Genomic DNA, 22475 nt, shown 5'->3' on the forward strand with positions numbered 1-22475 from the left:
AAAGTTGTATTTCTGATTGCTTACATAGGCCACAAAAAAATGTTTGAGATATATTTACTTGTGTTTCAAGTATGTTCTGTTATTTTAACTTTCTAAAGTCCCTTGTTAAATAAAGAAATGAAGACAATCCATTTTGCAATGCTTTTGCAACTGTGAGGAATTGGATTATTTCAGCAATTTATATGTAGGACAAAAGTAACTTTTATAACTTCCTTAAATAAAATTCTCTAAAGCCCTCACAATAAAGAACCTAGAATAAATCATAGTTTACACTGTCCTTGAGGAAAACATTTTATTCAAAAAGAATAAGGCAACAGAGAGGTGTGTACACATCTGTGATTTCATCAAAATCAAATTTATACCTTGTCTGATATCCAATGAGAATAGGATTTTGCCAAGCTTAGAAAAATCAATAGTGAAAATGACATTGAAAATACTAGCCTGCTGCTCTTACATACTTTATGCACTTTTACTAACTGAAAATCCAGTCTAGAAAAGAATGCTTTCACAGCCAAATGGTAGCTAATGCTTACCTTCAGCTGAATTGCACACTGTAAAGTCACGGATCAATCGAGTTTTTCCTAAAGAAATTTTGGGTGATGAGCAGGAATAAGAACGTGAGCGGACTCCAGAAAACAATGATTCCTAAAAGAAATCATGAAGAAGTTTAAAAAAAATTCTATGGAAGACTTGAAAGTATGTGTTCATCATCAAAATCAGAACCTTTAAAAAAAGGATTCAACTTGAACATTTCTGAGGTAATCTTATTAATGATTTGTTTCTGTTTGCCTCTCACAACTTTAAAAATGTTATTGTCTTTTTAATGCTTTAGTAAACTTGAGCTTTTGGGAATAGTTTCTATATTTCCTATATACTTTAGGATACAATCATGACATCCCAACCATGTTGGTTAAAAGTGAAAAATCAAGTCACATGACTTTCTCTGCGTATTCAACGAGTTTGACTTTTTTTTTAACCCGAGTTGTCACTTATTTTTGTTACTTTAAACTGTAGCATTCAAGCAAAATTCCATATTAACTGAGATCTCTATACATAATTATTAGAAGGTAGAGGAACAGTCACCTAAAATGACAAGTTTTTAAAAGTTCCTAATAGCTATTTAAGTTTGTAATGTTAGCTGCAGCCTCCAGGAAAGAATGCATCAGGTCGTTACACAAATCCTTCTAGTCTGTGCCCATCTTTCAACAGACCTTCCATCCAGCACTTCCTGGGATTTTGCTTGAATTATCACTTATTTATATATGTTCAACTTTATTTCTTTTAAATGACCTGCTATTTTTTTCCTGTTTTCCCAATTACCTATTATTTCTATTATTATATTGGCAACATACATGAAAAATGCAAGCTGGATAGATAATTAAAAAAATGCTTTTCTTACATGTTCTAGAAAATTTAAATGAATACACAATAGAATGCCACTAAAGCCACTTATGGCACCCAAATCCCATCCAACAGAGGCCTAGTGGCCTTAGGATTGATGCCCACCCCCATCCATTTTTAAGATACCACTTAAGGTTACAGGTGAAAGAAAGTGGTGCAAAATGTGTTACTAAACTAAAGCCATCAGCAACTGTCCTTCTCACAAGCACTGTTCCCTTTTTCTCCCTAAGTGAAAGCACATGGTTGCCCTAGGCTTACGGTTTAGTTGAAGAGCCTGGAGGAAAGTTGAAAACAGAAGCCTGATCCTGCTTCAAAAGGTCTTAAGCCATGGCTCCCTGACTTACTTATTGGGAAAGACCCAGTGGGCCTGGATGTCCGAAAGGCCAACCCGAGTTGTCCTATAACCCTAACAGTGAGTTGGCCACAAAGGGCCCTAGCCAAGTACCACCCTCTGCCTTTAAGTCATGCATGGTGATCATTTTTCATAACAGGACTTTGAAAATTATCCAGAATTCTTTGGCAAATTTACACAGGGTAATTACAGAGGCAAGGCAAGACATATTTTATAGGACAGATTCTTCTTAAAAGTGAACAGCATGGAACTGTTTCACAAAGAATTACTTTTCATTCCAAGTAATGATGAATTTTTCACAGTTCCATTCAAAATGCAAATCTGAGAAGCAGCTACATTAACAACCATACCTATTTCTTATTATCCAGAAATATCACATGACCTTTAGGTTCAGAAGATTATGACAGCTCCACAGGACTCAGAGCTGAGGGAAGAGGATTCAGGATCCGGGGTCAGGAGGCCTAGATTTGAGTTCTGACTCTATCACCAAGCTTGGGCAATGTGGACATCTAATCTCTCCAGAACTTCAACTGATCAAAAATTAAAATAAAAGTACTCCCTTATATCCTAGGTGAGTTATGAGAAAATTAAACATTTTATATAAAAGCATGTTTTGTATATTGTAGAGAACACTACAAAAATAAAGCATTACCATAACCACCATATGTTTGTGGTATGAGACGTTTGGGCACAGCACACACTGTTTTATAGTAGTAAACTCGATTGAAAAAGAAAACAAGTGGACAACAGAAATCAAAAAGAAAACATAGGTCCAAACAGAAAAGGGCTTTCTCTGCAAGACTGGAAGCGTTTAGTCTTTTTAAAAACCACAACAAAATGAAATTCCAATGCAAAAATGCCAATGACAGAAAAGCTGTCTCCTATGGAAAAACTGACAAAGGAGACATCTGGTGTTCCAGATGAGTCCTTGCAGCCAGGAACGCTCAACAAATGTCACCTCTGCCTTAGCAATATTATTTACCTTAACACCAGTGCCAACTAAAATTTTATGTGTGCAAAACAAGTTTGATCACTTAAACTCACTTCATACTACCAGCTTTTCTCCCATTGCTTAAGGGGTGATGGCAGAAATCACAGTATAAAATGGTAAAATTTTCCAAGTATGTGAAAGATTACTGTATTGGTGGTGATTCGTGAAAACAAATCAGCCATTGTAAGTAAGGACTATACACATTAGAGTGGGAGAGAGTAAAAAGGAAAGCTCAGGCAGCTCACGGGTCTTCAAAAAAAAAAAGTTTACACATGTGACCATAACATAATTTGTCTTTCAGAGATGGGTGGATTTAGACAACATATTTTTCAGGCTTACAATAAACCAAATAATAAACCAAATTAATACCAATAAGAATACCTTCAGCTGCAGGCTACTTGATAAAGAAAGTGATTCAGTCCTGGAGATATTAAAATCTGGTTCAGTGTTGGTCTCAAAAGAGTCCAATTCATCCCCGCTAGGAATGCCAGTTCTCGAGGAACTCTGAGACACTGGAGTGTGGCAAATGCGCGACCGCTCGGAATGCCCCTCTCCTTCACTGTCAGCATCCAGGGCATCAAGGCTGGAACTGGATGGAGCACAGAGTAAACAAACAACTAAATCACCAAGTAAGACAGAGCCATGGGTTTCTTTTTTTTTTTTTTTTGGGCTGCGTTGGGTCTTTGTTGCTGCACGTGGGCTTTCTCTAGTTGCAGCGAGCGGGGGCTACTCTTCCTTGTGGTGCACGGGCTTCTCACTGCAGTGGCTTCTCTTGTTGTGGAGCACAGGCTCTAGGCGTGCTGGCTTCAGTAGTTGTGGCATGCAGGCTCAGTAGTTGTAGCTCACGGGCTCTAGAGCGCAGTCTCAGTAGTTGTGGCGCACAGACTTAGTTGCTCCATGGCATGTGGGATCTTCCCGGACCAGGACTCAAACCTGTGTCCCCTGCACTGGCAGGCAGATTCTTAACCACTGTGCCACTGGGGAAGTCCCGAGCCATGGGTTTCTATTTCTCTGAATTCAGATTTTCTCATTGGCGTCAGCTGCAATGGGCACCCGTTTAATATCTAACAAAATTCATGCTTAAGTGATTTTTATTGTTTTTTTCTCCCCCCAAATAGCCTCTTTTTAAACAAGATTTTATGTTTCCCCAAATGAACATTTCAACCTAGCAAAAGCCACTTCAAGTGCTCTAAGAAACGAAAGCTGGTTCAAGTTAGTACTATCCTCACGATTTTTGCTTTGTAAATATAATTATTACAAGCCTCAAATAGCTACCCTTCAAATATTAAAAACACAGACAAAACAGAGCCACTGAGCTGTCAGGGGTGGGGGGGGCAGGGGAGGGCCTTTGGGGCAATTTGCATGTGAAAAATACCACGTGGCATTCCCTCTTTCACCCTTGGACAACACAGGAGGGTGGAGGCACACGTAAGAAAACAAGGAGAGACGTGCAAAGATCTCATCCCAGAGTTGGTGTCAAGAAATGGGTCAGGCACGGGTCAAGTGAGGTTCCAAATATGTCACATTCAATTATCATTTTTAGAGATTTAAAAAAATGATTCCCATGAAACTTACATGTCAGAAACAGGTGGTGATTCTGCTTATCTACTGCTTTTCTTTCCTCATTTAACTTTGATAACCATAAAATTAAAAGGCGAGAATTTGACCTTGCACATTCCTGGCTCCTTCCATCCATCTACATTTTAAACCACTCAAACTTTGAGGCTGAGGGCTTCCACAGGCATGTTAATGCACAGTGCATTTTTAAATGTATTTTTTCTTTGGTTGTTACAATTCTGGAGTTAAAATTTTAATAACAACACAATAAACCATCTTGATTTTGAAACACAAAGAAACAGACTTCAAATTTGGTTATTTTCCTTAAAAAACCATAGGCTATTTAATGGCCACTGAATCTCAACTTAATAAATTACATGGCATTTGGAACAGAGATCCTACCATATATGTCTCTAATCCAAATACTCAGACTCATCTCTAATCCTTGAGCTATTTCAGGGTCCCTCCTGGGCACCAGCAAACCCAGCAGTAAAGGCCATGATCGTCACCACTGAGGATTTCCAACGTGGGGTTTTCTCCTTGGAGAACTCATTGAGGGCCTCCACCTTGACCTTGAGGAGGAGAGGACAAATTGGAGGTGGACTTCACACTTTAATTCAACTCCTAAAGATGGTGGAGAGCATAAAGTTATTTCTCATAAAAAAAAAACTAAAGCTTAGTTAAGAAAACCTTTCTGGTGAATGCTGATGTGTTGAGTATTACAGCAATGTAACTACAAGTATTTTAAGGTGCTATGTAGGTTCCTTAGTTCAGTGATGATCAGAAAGAGACCCGGGGTGGGCGTGGAGGGGAGATTTGCTGATGTCTTGTGCCTCTGCATTTGTCTTTCAACTTGTGATCGCCATACTAATGAAAATTAGTTCAAATGGTTGGCTGCCTACGAGAATATCGTGTTTTAACACAAGCCTTTCCAGTTATATACAGCATTTCTCCATCACTATGAATACACCCTAGAAGTATTTTATTTTATTCTTTATAGTATACTTTAAAACATTCCTTTTTCTATTCATTCAAACTGGGCTACTATTTTCCTTTGTTAAGCTATTAAACTAAGATATTTGGTATCAAATAATATTATTTAGAATAATAATAGTCTTCAGGATTACCTCTAGGTTTCTCATTTTATAACCATTTTTCAAAACCCCATTAGTGGGATATGAAATAGATTCAATAGGTTGTGACCAGCATTTTCTTTTCAAATAGTATAGAATAGAAAAAAGCAGAATATATAAAATAACATGTGGAATGTAACATTTGTTTAAATTTTATGTGTGTGTGTGAGGGGAAGGTTCATGGTATCACAAGGATTTCTTTTTAAAACGAAAAAGAAATTCTTTTTTCCTTTCAAGAATTCTTTGTAAGACAAAAAAGGTTTAAAAAATGTAAGTTTTAAAACAAACACTTGTCTTTTATCACCAAATTTTTGTTACAAAATTTTTAAAAATAAATGTTGCATTGCTTATTCTCCCCTCAGTTTTTATTGTGAGCCCCAAAATTTCTCCTTCATGAGAAGTTCCCAGCCTCTGGGAATAAATTCACTTATTAATGAATTGGGTGCATTTCACTTTGGGTTCATTATCAATTGTTCCTTGTCTTCCACGATGACACCCACTGAAGGGAGGGTCCCACGGCCATGCCAGGGCCAAGATGGAGCTTTCTGGGGAACTCAAGTCCTTTCTCCTCACTCGTTTATTTTTCAGAGGAGATGGAATGTACAGGAGGTAAATTCAGAAGGGACCATTTTCTCATAAGACATCATCATCCTCTCCTTATTCCCTCCCCCCACACCTGAGCTATGACATCTTTACAGAGGCTTCAAATTACCTTTACTCAAACTGGACAGTTTTTCTTATATTCAACTCCATCTGCAGCAGTGAGATGTTTAAATGTCCCAGAGAAGACCATGATCAGAAGATACAATTTAGATATCCTGTGAATATTTGCATATGCAGTACAGAGAGCCCATCTTTGGCTTTTCCTCCTTTTCGCTAGAGAAGCTCCTATAAAGAGCTTATTCACCTCTTGAGATCTGGGTCACAAACTCAACAGATCTTAAAGATCCTGCCAGAATGCATTAATCACATGGTTCAATCTGTCTCTGCAGAGCTCTGGAGAATCTTGCCTTGACCGTCAGCCTCTTGTCCCAAGCAGATTTGTGGAGAGCCCAAAATGTCCCATCAGTTCAATTTGCAGCCATGACCATGCAAGTATCTTTAAAACCATAATTCACACAATAAAAATCTAGAGAAAACCTTTTATTATTTATGCACCAGACATTACTCTTGGTACCGATATCTGTTAAAGTTTTATAACCTCAAGTTATTGTATATCAGTGCAAAGTGGAGCCCAGTGATTGGCACCCAGTGACTGCTGCTTCCCCTCCCTTTCACTCCTTTCTGATTAAGCCTCTGTAGAATATTCATTCAGATAAATATTTATATACACACACATGTGTGTGCATTCTATTTTCATTTTGATTCATAATTTTATGTGTAAAACTAGACATATAATCAGAGGTCTAAGGCATGAGGAGAAAACAAGCTATTTCCTAAGGAAAGTAGAGAGAAGGATAAAACGAAATCAGTAAAAATGGGCCTATTCCCTAAAGAAAACAGACAACAGTACGAATGGATAAGACGTGAATACAAAGGTACAGGGTCACACACACACACACACACACACACATATATAAATATGTACAGTCATATCCTATACAATAAAACTATTGTTTTAGTGACATTTTTACACATACAAGAAACAGTGTAAGGTAACTATAAGTTACAGAGCATAAAAATAAAACAAACACCCATGAGCCCACTCAACTTGAAAGGAACATTGGCCACACCATTGTTTTATTCCTTCTCATTCTCTACATTGCCTACTCAATGTTACAACTATCTTAAATTGGGGGATTTTTATCCTCTTCATTCTCATTTGTGATTTCCTTATTGCTTAAGCACATTATACATGCCCTATATTAACAGATTGTTTGCTTTTGCATTTTATAAAAGTGAAATCTAACTGAAGTATTTTGTGGCTCCTTTTTTGTTCCACTTCATGTTTCTAAGTTGCATATGATTATGCATGTAGATGTAGTCGTAGTTAATTCATATTCACTATAGTAAGGTATTACATTGTGTAACTATAGTGTACTTTATCTATTCATTCCCCACCATTTGGGCTATTTCCTACTGCAATAAACAGTCTTACATATGTCTCTTAGGACACAGAAGTAAAACTGCTGGGTCATAACATATATGCGTATCCAACTTTATAAGGAAATGCCAAAGTGTTTTCCAAAGTTATTATACAATTTTCACTCCTATGAACTGTACACAGGAGTTTCTATCGCATGCATTTTCACCAAAATATGGTGTTACACTTTTAAAATTTCTGCTTATCTAGTAAGTATTAAATGGTATCTCGTGGTTTTCCTCTTTTATATTTTTGTCACTTTTCTTATGTATCTTACTTTCAAGTCGAGGAATATAAGAACCTAAAAGGGGGCAAATTTTGATGTAGAAATAAAAATGGTGGGGACAATAACAATAAGAAAATAGAATTTTCTAAGTCCTGCTACAAGGTTCTTTGAGTTTCTACATTTTCCCTCTAGAATGTAGTACCTTACCTTCTTTTCTTTAGATGACTTTGTTCCTTTTCAAATCCATGAAGACCAAAAGAAAGATTCAAACTGGAAGCATATGAACTAGATGGTGACATCAAAGACGGCTGGGTTTCGGTGTGTGATGGGACTTCTGTGTTCTCATTTGGGGGGTACGTGCCAGCACTGGTTTCAGTAGGAAGGATGGGCTTGCTGTTCTGAGGCCCTGGAGTAGAGCCCATGGATTCAAGGCAAGTGTTTTCAGTGATTCCCTCTATGTTAATATAGTTAATATCCAAATCACCAACCTGGTAGTTGAAAGAAAAATAGTTGCTGAGCAAAGAATAAAGTTTTCGTAATTTAAAAACCTTCCAGCTTATTTATCCTTTTTTGTTTGTTCTTGTTTTGCTTTATGTAAGCAGAGAATTCTTACATGATATATTTTTGTTCACATGGTTGCTATCCCATAATTCACAAAAGGAAGAAGACTGAGCATTTTATAAACTTTATTACAAAACCAGAAACTGACTATGCTTTTAGCATTTTATGAACCACTGACTCAAAAGAGGGGAAATGTTTTAAATACCTGAGAGAAAAACTAAAGAGTAGGCATTTTAGCTTATAAAATAGTTTATAGGAATCTGGGTAACTAAGTTAGTGGTGGTCACATAAATCTGAGTCTCCCAAACAAAAAGAAAACCAAATAAAGCTACATAAGACATATGGATTTAGCATAACTAGAAGACAGACAATGCCCCAAACTTTAAATTACCTGTAAATAATAAACATCAAATCTCAGCAAGAAACCTGTCATATACTTGCCATAAGCCTTTGCACAGAGTAAGGGCAGTCTGGAAAAATCTGCCTGGTAGGGAGAGCAGGGAGCTAGTGCAGGGCCTAAGACTGATCTAAAATCATCACCAGGAAGAGAAAGTACAGCTTCCTCTGGACCGTGTGAAAAAAAAAAGTCCCGGTTGATCAAAGCGCTTGCTCTACGGAAGGGGCTTAAAAGTACTGGTGATCTGAGGTGGTGGTCATCAAAAGGCATCACTTCTGGGGGAGAAGACAGTAAAAACGAAGAGAGTAACACCATTTAGAAATAAGACACTGAAGGGGAAAAGAAGCAAAGGGGGAAATGCAGGGCCCTAAATCAACCACCATCATAATAATAATTTACTAAGGCAAAAACAATCAAGGAATGCTAGTGAGTGAGAGTCAAATCAGTAACTGGATATGTACAAAGACTCAAACTAACTCCTCACAAGATACACAATAATTTTTTAAAAAAAATAGTAATTTTACTGAAAAGAAACTTGGTAGATCAAAGATATCACCAGTAATGGGACAAATTATTGTCATGTGCCTCCTGATACAATGCACTGAGAAGAACATGACATCACCTCTGTAATATTCCTGCCTATCACACATAACCTGAATCTAATCATAAGGAAATATAAGTCAAACCAAAATTAAAGGACAGTATAGCAAAAAACAAAATAAGAAAACAAACAACCACCTGGTCTGTATTCTTCAAAATTATCAATGTCATAAAAGACAAAGACTAAGGAACTGTCCCAGCTTAAAGGAGACTTAAAGAGACACAACAACTAAATGCAAGATACGTTATTGAATTTTCTTCTGCTACAAGGAACATTATTGGGACAATTGACTAAAATTGAATAAGGTCTGTAGACAGCTAATAGTACGGTGTCAATGATGATTTCCTGATTTTGGTAACCATATGTGCTTAAGTAAGAGAATATCCATGCTTTTAGGAAAATACACCATGAAAGACTGAGGGGTAACGGGGCACCATATTTTCAATTTACTCCCAAATGTTTACTATTTATATACATATCATAAGCATTTCCATGTACATACACACAACACATACTTAGAATAATAGAGTAAAATATGGTAAAATTTGGAGTTTTTTTGATAAAGAGTATACAGGGATTCTTTGTGCTGAATTATGTAGGCTTGAAATGATGTCCAAATTAATGTTTTTTCAAAGTAGTTTACCTGACAGAGTAATTTTCAAAGTAGTTTTTGTCATGTGAGTTTCCTCATTAGATAGGCTGATAACCTTGAAAATTTACAGGAAACATCATAAACAAGCTAGCAATCTTTTCAGGCTTCTGTGCCAGGTTGAAGGAGATGAAGAAAATTAGATAAAATTCTTTCCAGATATTGCTAGAAATTATTTTTGATATGCAGATTTTGGACTCGTCATTTTGTCCTTGCTATTCAAATGGACACAGGAACAGTAAAAGAAATGATGTAACTATACTACACCGATATAGTGAACTTTGTGATTTGTATCCAGATTTTGAGTTTTGTTTTCATGGCCCAAATTCAGCAATCCTCTTCCTCATTTCAGTTTATCAATCAGGCTGTTCGTACTCTCTTTAAATGTATGATTCACATTATTAAAGCAATATTTCTCTCACTCAAAGTATTTCCAAACAGAAATTGTATCCTAACTTCATCTTTGGTTTGGGAAGTTTTGCATTTTTAATGTATTTTAGAACATATAAAGACACAGTTTGCCTCCACATAATGTCCAGTCAAGTATAATTTTAACTACTTGACGTAGATGGAAGTGCTGTGGTATTCGCTGAGGTTCAGAACGAAAAAAAAAAAAAAAAAATATATATATATATATATATATATATATATATATATATGGACTCAAATGTATTTCATTTAAATGCTGAGAAAATATGGCAACAGAATAAAACCATTAAAATCAGAATGTGGCTAGAGCAGAGTAAGTCCAATTACCTTGTATCTTCAAAGACTGTCCCCAGAACTCCCACTTTGTCCTAAACTCTGTGTCTCTCCTAGATTTCTATAACTAGGGCTGACATTCAGCTGCTTTACACCAAAAAAAACTATACCAGTTATTTACAGCTGATGTCCATTCTGATTTATTGGTTCTTCTGTCGTTTTGAATATCATTCCGATCTATGCCATTTATACTAGGCATTTAATGTAACAATGTTTCATAACCCAAAGGAAAAAGCAAAGACATTCAACCAATGGGCTGAACTTGAGACCTACTAGACAGGAAAAAAGTTTATATCAGAGAAAACATCAGTAAGTAATAGGGCTCAATATATGCACACTAACAATAACAACAACAAAGGGTAAAACAGATTATTGCTCAATGAACATCTATATAGTGTTTCTTATGTAGGGATTAGGTTTTAAAGCCAGGGGGTAAAGCAGAAATTGTGTGCTGTCAGAATTACTCTTGAAACTCCCTTAAGTCTCTCATAAATTAGGGCGTGCAGAAATTTTCAGATCTATAACTAAACTTTAATTTTTATAAATATTAAAATTTGAGGATCACTGAGCTAGAGAAAAGACCAAAGAATAAATCCATATGTAGATGCCATTCAAACCATCCGCCTGTATGAGTTTTAACTCATAAATCTCTATCAGGGAATGGGTGGAGAACTCTAAAGGGTTCCAGGTTCCCTACAACATGACACCATTCTGTTTTAATATTAAGGCTCTATAACTTAAGTACACGTTAACAGGTGTGTTGTGAGGATTAAGCAAGTAATTTGTGTGACAGCTTCACGTGGGGCTGACATCAAGCTCTGGCTCTCAGTGTTTGCTGGATTTGAATATGAATACTGCTTCATCAGGTCGGAGAAGAAATTGGTCTCCCAAATGTCATTTCCAGTTTTGGCCTCATGGATGAGCCCTCACACTCGTCTCCTTGAACGGTGTCCTAAGACTCCTCCCACGGTGCTTCTCGGTGGGAGCTACGGCGTGCTGTGTTCTGAAGGAAGGACCTACATTAAATGCCCATATGGCGAGATTTCACAGCAACATCACCTGCGCTGCGCTTAGGCGGAAATTTTCAGAGGAACACAGCGATGCGGAATGTATTTCTCACATGCTCAGGTTTTGAAAAGAGGGCAGATCCCCCTAGTAACATCACTCACACCTTACCTGATCTATCACCATGCAGTTAGCATAGACTTCATCACCGCCATTCAGCATGTCAGAAAGCCGGTCAGCAGCAAGGAACGTTGGGGGATGCTTGGATTTTTTGAGGACATCAAAGGAATGATCTAGAGGAAAAATGAAAACAGGACAAATAAAGTAGTAGGAATTTATTTTACAGTTAAGCTTTACCTTCTTAATCAAACCACAAGAAAAAAATCAAGATGGCATTTTGCTGTCTTCACATATTAAGATCAACACTGCAAATGAATAGCTCTAGATAAACGAATATGTGCCCATTTCAAGCAGTATTTTTCCAATCATGAGAGATGCACATAAAAATCAATTAGGTTTTTAGCCTTCAATTCCTAACACTAAACTAAAACTCGTTTCACTTAATAATGTGGAAGCATTAGTGATCATACTGTGAGCCTCGGACTCCATTGAAGTGTTCAGACTCCAGACCCTTTACTCAAGGACCCAAGATAGGACACAGTCCAGCAGTTCACTGCCTGCTGAATATGCATAATCTCATTCAGAAAGAGTTTTGCTCCTATTTCAACTACAGAAATGTTTTTGCTTGCTTCCCACGTTCTCAGGTTTGTTCCAAACAGATGCAGTTGCTCAAAGTTGAGTCCCAGAGAGTTGAGATGCTACTGTATTTGTGGGGAACATAAAGTTGAAGGTAATAAAACACAGTCGAGCCAGAATGCCTCATTTCTTGTGACTCGGGCTAACTTACTTGATCTCCAAATACCTTTACAGAGTTTTCTCATCCGTAAAAGCAGATAATTATTATGCTTTCTTCATAGTGCAGTTATAAGGATTAAATGAGTTCAGATATGCAAAGCACTTAACACATGCCTAGCACTCAGCAACTGCTCAATAAATAGTCACTATTATATTTTATGTTTTGTTATTATTAATGGTGATTTTACTGTTTTCAGTGTGAGGTATAAGGTTATTAATACTAATCATAATATATTATACTAATAAGAGATTCTTAATATCTGTAAATGACTTTACTAGGGTAGACTGAAAGTTATATCCATAGCAAACGTCACCCTCACTGACATTCCAGTATGTTTTCTTGAGTAGGTACAAAAGGGATAGTGTTACGTCTATTCCATCAGAAATGGCACTAATCCTACCACCTGTCTTATTTATGTCATGGCTTAAAATCCAGGTAAGCCTGTGGGAATGAGTCAAGAAATGGAAAAACATTAATAACTGTTGCGCTAGTGTAACAGGAGTAAAAAACTCTATTCTTTCCTGGAAAGTCCTAGATGACATTATAAAATTTACATACAAATATGTATGAGCCAAATGGCCCAGGCCTCAGATTCTACATCTAAGTATACCTCTTCTCCACAGAACAGTCAAGTGAGATTTAATTAAGCTTCTTGAGGAAATATACAATGTAAAAGGAAAACATTGTTTATAGTGTCTCGTTTTATCAATTTATTTAAATAGTTAGCAATATAACATACATAGCCCATAAATACTTCATAAGTATAATTTTTATGATCAATTACTATATATTTTCATTCTAACTACAAAAAATAAAAGCATGTTCTAAAAGGTATAAATCAAGAATCTGACAAGCCCAATGTGTTCTGAAGAAAATACTTGCTCATTTATCATTTTCCAGCATGTTTGAAAAACAATCATAAGTAACTCAACATTGCCCTCTGAACTGTAATTAATCCAGCTTAACTGCTCTACAACATCTTAAGTTCACAGACTATAAAACAGCTGGCTTGGGGGGTTGGTTGTGCCCCTTTTTAACCATTTTGATCATGGCTAAATTAAGACTTCATTGAGAACTAGACCATCTTAAGAACTAACAATATACTCAACAAAACAATTGCAAACATTTGATGGATTTTAAGAACATAGAACTAGGGCTTCCCTGGTGGCGCAGTGGTTGAGAGTCCGCCTGCCAATGCAGGGGACACGGGTTCGTGCCCCATTCCGGGAAGATCCCACATGCCGCGGAGCGGCTGGGCCCGTGAGCTGTGGCCGTTGAGCCTGCACGTCCGGAGCCTATGCTCCGCAACGGGAGAGGCCACAACAGCGAGAGGCCCGCGTACAGCAAAAAAAAAAAAAGAACATAGAATTAGATGAAATACTACTCCAAATTTTCTGGCACCAGTGAATGTATTGGCCAGTTACCCAATATCCAAGTTCTTAATTACCAAGAGAGCAAGTTCTGTGTTCAGCACTGACCCTTATATCTCCAGGATGAGCAGGACGACGAACTACTTCCTTTTTCACATACACAGGTAAAAGTCACTCGGATTCAACTTTTTCTTCCACAAACAAATCTACCTAGCCTGATATAGCAGATCAGAATCTATAAGGAGATCATACACAAGCAGTTAAATAAACTTAAAGATGGTAGAGTTACTTGGACCAAGTTGGGGTCTAATTTGTTTTCTGCATGATTAATTTGATCAGTGTTTTAGAAAATGATGGAATTTTTTTACAAAGACAGATCTATAATCTCTTATCTGTGATTTTGAAATCTAGATATCTCTGAAAATCAAAACTTTTTTCTTAAGTTTGGTTCAAAAATATATTTGTTGGCCTGACCTGAACTCACATGGGGCCCTGGAGAATCCCTATTTACCCCACTTGGTATGAACATTCATACATTTTGTTGCAGAAATACTACCATGCTAGATGACGGCACTGCCCTAGTGTATACTATGCAAGTCATATCATATATAAGCACTATGCCAATAAGATCTGAAAATTCTGAATTCCAAAACAAATATGGTCCCAAGAGTTTCAAAGAAGAGACTGTAGATCTCTATAAAATTAACCATAGCAGATATTAGACCAGTATTTCCCAAGATTTTGTTATTCTTCTACCAAATTCAGTTTTGCCATATCTATAGATCACCTCTATATTATATTCTCTAGTAGTTTTTAGATTGACTCACCATTTTCCTTTGAAAAAAAATTAATTTTCATAGAAATACCTTATTCTCACTGTAAACACCAGTATTTCCTGTCAAAAGCAGAAGGGAATTATACATACTAAAACAAGGGAACACAAAACAATAAACTACATTCTGACTAAACACAGTTTCCTCTCAAAGCTGAAAGTCTACAGGGCCTTTTCTCTGTCATAAAGGAAGAGTCTGAAGGATTTGAGAGGTGTTAAAGAGGCGATGGTGCCAACTGACCTCCTCCTTGAATCAGAAGGTCAAAAGAAAATGGAAAAGGAAATACCTGCCTTACTATGTGACTCAATGTCATCTAGTGTTAGGCTGGGACACCATCTCCAAGATCAACAATGCCCAGAAGAATTCACCCTACACTTTGGATAACCTGCCTAGACCCTGTCCTCATCCTGTTACTTAGGTAATGACAGTAATCTTGTTGGGGGAGGACACAACTGTACAAAATCTTAAGATAGTAGTGAGAAGGGAAAATCTTCCTCCTCTCTAGATCTGTCATCCCAAACCTGCCATGTAGATTTTCTGAGTCACTCATTGTAACTATTTATAAAACTGGCCCCCAAATCTTGTGCAGTGTAACTCTCTGGAGCATCCATAGCTTCCACTTGCCAAAAGGCACCGAAAAATAATAGGCTCTAAAAGTGAACACAGACCAGCAACCAAAAGGTGACACAGACTTACTAGACTTCCACTCCTTTATTAACTTCAGCATTAGTCACTGCAAGTAACGGGCTTCAAACCAGCAGAATAAGATTTATTGTGGAAAGAAAGTAAGTCTTAAAAAGTACCTTCAGATAAACATCAGCTACGTATATTAAAGTGGTTAATGCTCTACTGTGCTTCAGCGCAAAGAAAAAGCACAACGGTTTCATTAAAAAAAATAAAACTGATCTTTTCAAGAGTTTCAAGATATAGGATTTCATTACTTCCATATGTAACCATTTAGTAGCAAATTAAGTGAAAAAGTATTGCCGCCCCGCCCAAAAAAAAAGTCCTTCAGGTGTTTCGTCAACGACCATATAGAATTAATTTGCAATAAAAAAATCAGCTCTTTGTCTTAAAGGAATGCTGTTTTGTAAATAGTTTGTCTTAGCAAAAAGCTAAGCAAAATCTAATCTTACAGTTTTGTTGATAGTATGAATTTTTAATATTTGGTAAACCCATATTTCAGACATGGTAAAAAAGTAACTAAAACTCAACTCCCATCCAGCTGCCAATTTTAAATTAGTGAAGAGCAATGTATTGCAGTAATTGAGAGCAAGGGTCCTGGAATGCTTGGATTCAAAGCGCTGTTCCACCATCTATTAGCTTGGGTGACTTTGGGCAAGTTACCTAACCTCTCTGTACCTCCATTACCTGATCTATAAAATAGGAATGATAATACTTCTCTCTCATAGAATTGTTGTGTGGATTACATTGTTTAACGTTTTAAGTGATTAGAACACAATCTGACACAAAGAAGGATTTTAATCTGACACAAAGTGAGCACCATGTAAATTCTTGCTATTATTATACAAGTAAATGAGGTTGTATAGTTTTGATACTTTCATGTAGTTTTGCTTCTTAAAAAAAAAAGATTTCAACTTTGGTTATAACTTTTCACATTTAAAATTAACCCAAGGTAACTGGAATGCACAAAACATTCCATTTACTACACGAAGAGCTTTTAAAACGTTTTCACTCTTATTTCAGACTCAGCTAATGTTAAGAAACTTTGAAAAGTCCATCCTGAACAAAGTCACCAAAAAACAAAGCCAACCTGCCCATAAAATTTACCTCCAAGGATGTAAGGATGAGATCCTTACGAAATGGGAGAGATGATAAGAGTGGGACGAACAAAGCATAAAGTCAGACAATCAGAGACAGCATTTCTCAAGAACAAAGGGACTATTTCAGAAACTACGATGTTCTAACATGATGAAGTGGACTCCGGCCAGGTTCTCCCTGCAGAATGCTTAGAGGAGAAACAGTAACTCCGAGGGGATTCCCCATCTCTCCCCCCTCCCATTATTCTCACTGCTCTGTAATGTGATATATGGAACTCTACAGGGACTCCCTGAAGGAGAAATTTTCATTAGCATTTCCTTGCCATAATAGACGCTCTAGTTAGGTGACACAAGAGAGACAACTGAAAGTAAATACATTTCACCCAGAGAAGGAAGGAGAATTAGCAATAGTAAGGAGGAGAGGGAAAGGCAGATGCCTCCCGTTCTCTGACATTTACACCTATCCCAACTCTGGCAGGAAACAGTTAATAGCAGCGACCAGCCTACGGCCTCTGCAACCTGATTTCTAATGAAATCCAACTCTCCCTCAAGAAGCTAAGGGAAAACGTGGCCTACTTGCCTGGTTATGTAAGAGACCCACACCCAGACATAAACAAACGCGGCTAAGGCAGCCTTCTGCAAACCTGTTGCTGACCTGGTTTGGTCCACTCTGGGTGCCAAGCTCTCGCTGTGAAAGGCAGGAAAGGGCCTCTCGGTTCAGATCTCTCTTGTGTGTACGTGTGTCCCTTTCTCTCTTTCATTCATTCAGTTTTGTTTTAAACCTAGAATGACTAACCACCACAAAAACAGGTAAGGCTGACTTTAGAGTTCAATTCCCAGCACTGCACTGAACCCACACCCATCACAGTCACCACTGCCCCTATTACAGAATCTGGTAGTCAGTTCTCAGGCCTCATGCCTCGTGTGACCTACAGCAGCCTTCGATACAGAAGATTGCCCTTTTGCCCCTTTGTCTCTCTCTCTCTTCCTGCCTTTCCTTCTCAGTCTTCCTAGACTTCTAGATTTGGCAAGCTGCAGTGCTCCAGGGTTAATCCTCAAGCGTCTTTTCTTTCTCTCTGCACTCATTCCCCGGGTCATCTGAAAACGTGGCATCACGTACCATAATATAATGATGACTCCCAAATTTTCACCTCCAGCCCAGCCCCCTCCCCTGAATACAACTGTCTCCTTGGTATCTCCACTGAGCTGTGCAGAAGCCAGGTTAAGCACAACAGGTGTCAAACACAACTCTCCGTTTTCCCTCCTACACTGGCTCCTCTCAATAAATAGCAACTCTTGGAGTTGCCCTGACTGTTCTCTCTCACAACTGAATAGATGCAGAACCTGACCTTTCCTCATCACCTCCACTACCACCCAGGGCACACCACCACCACCTTCCTGCCAAGACTATTACAAGGTACTGTCTCCTCACCGGTCACCTTGCATCTGCTCCTCTGTCCTAGTCTCCACAGCATAGACAATGCACTCCTTTCACAGAGGAAATCAAATCATGCCATCCTCTGCACAATTCTCCAGTGGCTTCCCACCTCACCCTGAGTCAAAGCCAAGCTTTAGCACAACCTACAGAGCCTAGCTGAACTTGCCTGGGCCCCCATTCCAATATTGGGGGGAGTTTCCCACACACTCAAGCAATCCTTGGACACCAGCGGAGCGTCCTACAGCTCAACTCAACTCTGACACTACCTACCCGGAGACAGCATCAGATTCCACGGGTTAAGGGTTCAATCCTACAAGCTGCCCACCGCCCCCCACCAACTTCAGATGTCAGTTGCAGGTTCAGGTTGTTACCTGTGCTTCTGACTGGCTGCAGATTGGAGGTTACCACAAGCCCCTCCTTGGACTTCAGACTTCAGTCACCAGTACTTCTGATCAACTGGCTGAAACTCCAAGGTTCCCACGACTTCTTCCCGGGCTTTGATTAATTTGCTAGACCGACTCAGAGACCTCAAATAAACATTTTATTTACCAGATCACCAGTTTATTCTAAAAGGATCTAACTCAGAAACAGCCAGATGGAAGAAGTATATAGGGCAAGGTACTGGGAAAGATCGATGAGTTTCTATGCCCTCTCCTAGCAGGCCAGTCCCACAGCACTTCCACGTGTTCACCAACTGGAAGCTCCCCAAACCCAGTCCATTTGGGGTTTTGCGGAGGCTCCATTAAATAGGCATGATTGATTAAATCTTAGCCATTGGTGATTGAACTCAATCTTCAGCCCCCATCCTTTTTGGTCGAAAGTCACCTCATTAACATAACAAAAGCACCTGTATCACTTTTAGCACTTGGGACATTCTAAGGATGAAGACCAAATATTATTATTATTATTTTTTTAGACAGCAGGTTATTACAAATATTATTTCTTATTATAACCAAAATATCTCAATTACATAATCTGCCCCTCCTCCACCCTCAACCAACCTCTCTGAAGTCTGCTGCCTATTTTCCTCTTTCCAGGTTGGCCTTGTTGTTCTGTGCCTCAGGCCATTTACACCTGCTGTTCTACCAGGACTGCTTTTCTCCTGGATCCTCAGATGCCTTGCTCCCTCCCTTACTTTCTTCAGCTCTCTACTCAAATGTTATCAAAGAGGCTCTCCCTGACCATTATATATATCTATCAAATAGCAACCCCCTAAGCCCTGTCTTATTTTCTCCTACACCATATAACATCACCTAGCATATTATGCATTTATTGTGTATTGTCTGATTCCTTCTACTAGAATGTAACCTCCAGGAGAAGAACGACTTTGAAGGCTTTGTTCACTCCCCCAGTGCCTAGAACCAGGTCAGGTACGTAGTAGATACTCAATAAATATTCTTCAAAGGAGTGAATACTTTCTCATTAAGAACACAAACTTTGTACCAGGTAAAACTAAGAAACTATCCTCTTCTGGTCTAGTAAACTTTCCTCCAATTCTGAAGGTTTTCTTGTTGCCCAGCTGTTCTTGTGCTACTTCAGGCTGTGACGGGAGTGTCACTTTCTTATTTCTCTCATTCATTCGCCCATTTACTCATTCATTCTATTTTTCAACACTTACTGAGTGTCTACTGACTACCAGTCACTATGCTACCTGGCCCTCAGCCTCCATCTCTGACATCCTCAAATTACAGTCATTATGGACGATCCCCCAGGAGGTCCCCTGCCAAGACTCCAATCACGAGGCTGTCCTCCTTCTCTGGGCTCTTCTTGCCTGTTACCTCTGTGTTTTGTACTGTGTTGTCTACCACATTTCAGTGATGAGAGTTTCATTTTGCCCCTGCTGTTAGAACAAGTAACGTTCCTGGTTGGTGTCTGAGCTGAAAACAGAATCTCCCATCGGGCAAACCACCACACAGATGCTAAGCACTTCCTGTGTGACACCATCCGACACACCCTCTGTAGCAGTAGCCCAGGAATATTACTTCTTAATCTCTTTATAAAATAGCAGGTAGGTTACTTTTAAAGGAATAATGGGATGATCAGGCCGATTTGCAAAGTAAAGGTACTGGAAGAAGATGATCAGGAAAAAAAAAGGGAAAGAGTAGAAGCAAACTATTAGGTACTTGAAGAGTAAGCATCTATTGGACACCTGTACCATATTGGGTACTTATACCGGTTAATATTACTATTATAGCTATCACAAATATAGCACTTCCTATGAGCCAGGCACTGTATGATTTTTATATATTAACTCGTTTGATTCCCAAAACAACCCAATAAAAGCTGTACTATTTGTTATTTCCATTTTGCAGATTAGGAAACTCTGGTGCTATTTTATTAACTTCCCAAGGTCACATTACTAGTAAACGGCAGCTCTAGATAGGCAGGTACTCTGCTAGGTAGTTCAAAGTACTTTATTTAATAATGGGAGTTACTGAGTATCCTATTTTGAGCCAAAGAAAATGGTATTTGAGCAATGCCTGGTATTTTCCCATTAGGAGGTTTCATTAATTGGTTACAGTGTGACTTGTGCCTCGGTGTATTCGTTCACTTCCTGGGCCTGTGCTATCTGCCCCTGGAGATCTACTGCCAGAATATGACTGCAACAGAAAATACACGACGTCATCTGGGTTACCCACACAACAATATGCAAGACAACCAGGAAAAAACTGGGAAGATACACTAAGATGTTATCTGCTGTCTCTAGGCGACGGAGCACAGGTGGTTTTTACTTTCAACACTTTACTGTCTGTAATTTCTACATTTCTAATAACCATTTTAACAACTAAAATAAGGGGAAAAAAACAAGTCATGGTTTAAAAACTTGCCTCCTATTGTCAAAGAACGGCTGTAGGGGCTCATGCAAAACAGGTTATCAGTAAATAACCGTTATCAGATAATACACATGTAAACATATTAGCTGGAAATGTGTTACCCAAGAGTACCTAGTATTGTTTTTGCTCATCTGCTAACCTTACTCTCCAAAACCACAGGAGGTATTATTATGTTCATTTTGTAGATAAGAAAGTTCTGGTCCAAGGAGGGTGATCACGCTCAGACGTTATTAACTGATAGAAGCAGAACGCAACACAGCGCTGACAGAGACATCCTTTCTCGTTGCAGCTCACTACCTCCCAATTTCCCAAATTCAAATAGCACTTTGCCAAATTCTGAAATGTACAGATAGTCCCTTCTCCCCATGGTCCGAGTGTGCTCTAGAGGAAAGAACAAACCTGCCCTCACAAGAGAAAATGAACATTGTCAGGGTACACTGTCATTTCTCTTCTTGCCTATTCTTCCTGTACAATTCCCCTAGGATTTTCCTGATATCAATCTTGGCCTGGAACATCTCTTGGCCTTACTCTTCTAAGCTGGACTTTACAACGGGGATTCATCCAAATTCCAAGATTAGCCTCAGCTCAGGAATTTCCTGTGGGTCATGTGTAAGCTAATGTTACTCAGAAGACTTTAGCTCACACCAAGATGTGTCTGGGAGAACCCAGGGAACCTTTGTCTACCAAACTACAGTGGCTCAAACGTGGATCCAAATGTCCAATTCACGCTCAGAACTCAACTCACCCTCCTAGGATCCTGTAAAAAGAGGAAAGTAAGCCGTGGGATGAGATCAGGCCTCTCAGCCAGTCCTGTTCACAACAGTAACAGCTGAGGACCAAGTGAACGGACTCCAGAAGTGCTGGGTGTGAGCACTGTTTCTCCAGTTCTCTTCCTCAGATCCGCAGTTTAAAACTCCTTCGAAACAAGAAGTTACAACTTGGCAGTCTAAAATCAGATCCTAAAAGAAGTCCTTTCTGCTGTTTTGAGAGACCTAATTATCAAAAATATTGAAGAAGAAAACAAGCCTTTTCCCTCATAATACACTGGAGGCACCGAGGGAGGTGGGCAAAGAGAAGGAAGAGAGGGAAAGAAAATACAGGCTCAGAGAACAGCTACAATTTTCTCCCAACCCTTTCCAGGTCCTCATTCCTAATTATAGTAGCACGAAGTAGCCTTCAAGAGGACATATGTTTATGTTTGAGAAAGGAGGACTCAAATATGTAAACTTTCTTCTGCCCTTGCTACCCCCAAGCTATCAAGGAGATGTTCAGTCATGTGTGGTGTGTATGTAGACTTTGGTGTGATTCGATTTAATCAGCAATTCCTTTCCTTCTTGACGCAGTTCTCCAAAGCCTGCAGCCAATTCGTCTACAGAAAGGAAAAACGGGCAAGCTGAGGGGAAAGAAACTAACACGTTATACAAACACCAGGACAGAAGTGAAAGACTTCAGAGAAAGTGGCAGAACGTGGACAAGACCACTTCAGGTGACTGTAGACAAAATATATGGGCAAAGTGATGAGGCAGTGCTTCTGTATGCTATCATCACAAGAAACCCTATGAGTAGTTCGAATCCTGCATAACCT

The 22475-nt window shown here is 38.7% G+C and overlaps 1 protein-coding gene across 1 annotated transcript in view; it reads right to left on the bottom strand.

The window, feature by feature from the left end:
- The window catches only part of ARHGEF28 (Rho guanine nucleotide exchange factor 28), a 307797-nt gene that overhangs the window by 101781 nt on the left and 183541 nt on the right, over nucleotides 1-22475 (bottom strand). Inside the window, 4 exon segments of the mRNA XM_060009321.1 lie at nucleotides 534-645; nucleotides 3126-3333; nucleotides 7951-8231; nucleotides 11890-12011. Coding sequence (XP_059865304.1) covers nucleotides 534-645; nucleotides 3126-3333; nucleotides 7951-8231; nucleotides 11890-12011 — 723 coding nt within the window.

The sequence above is a fragment of the Delphinus delphis genome, chromosome 3 (genome assembly GCF_949987515.2).
Source record: "Delphinus delphis chromosome 3, mDelDel1.2, whole genome shotgun sequence".
Taxonomy (NCBI): Eukaryota; Metazoa; Chordata; class Mammalia; order Artiodactyla; family Delphinidae; genus Delphinus; species Delphinus delphis.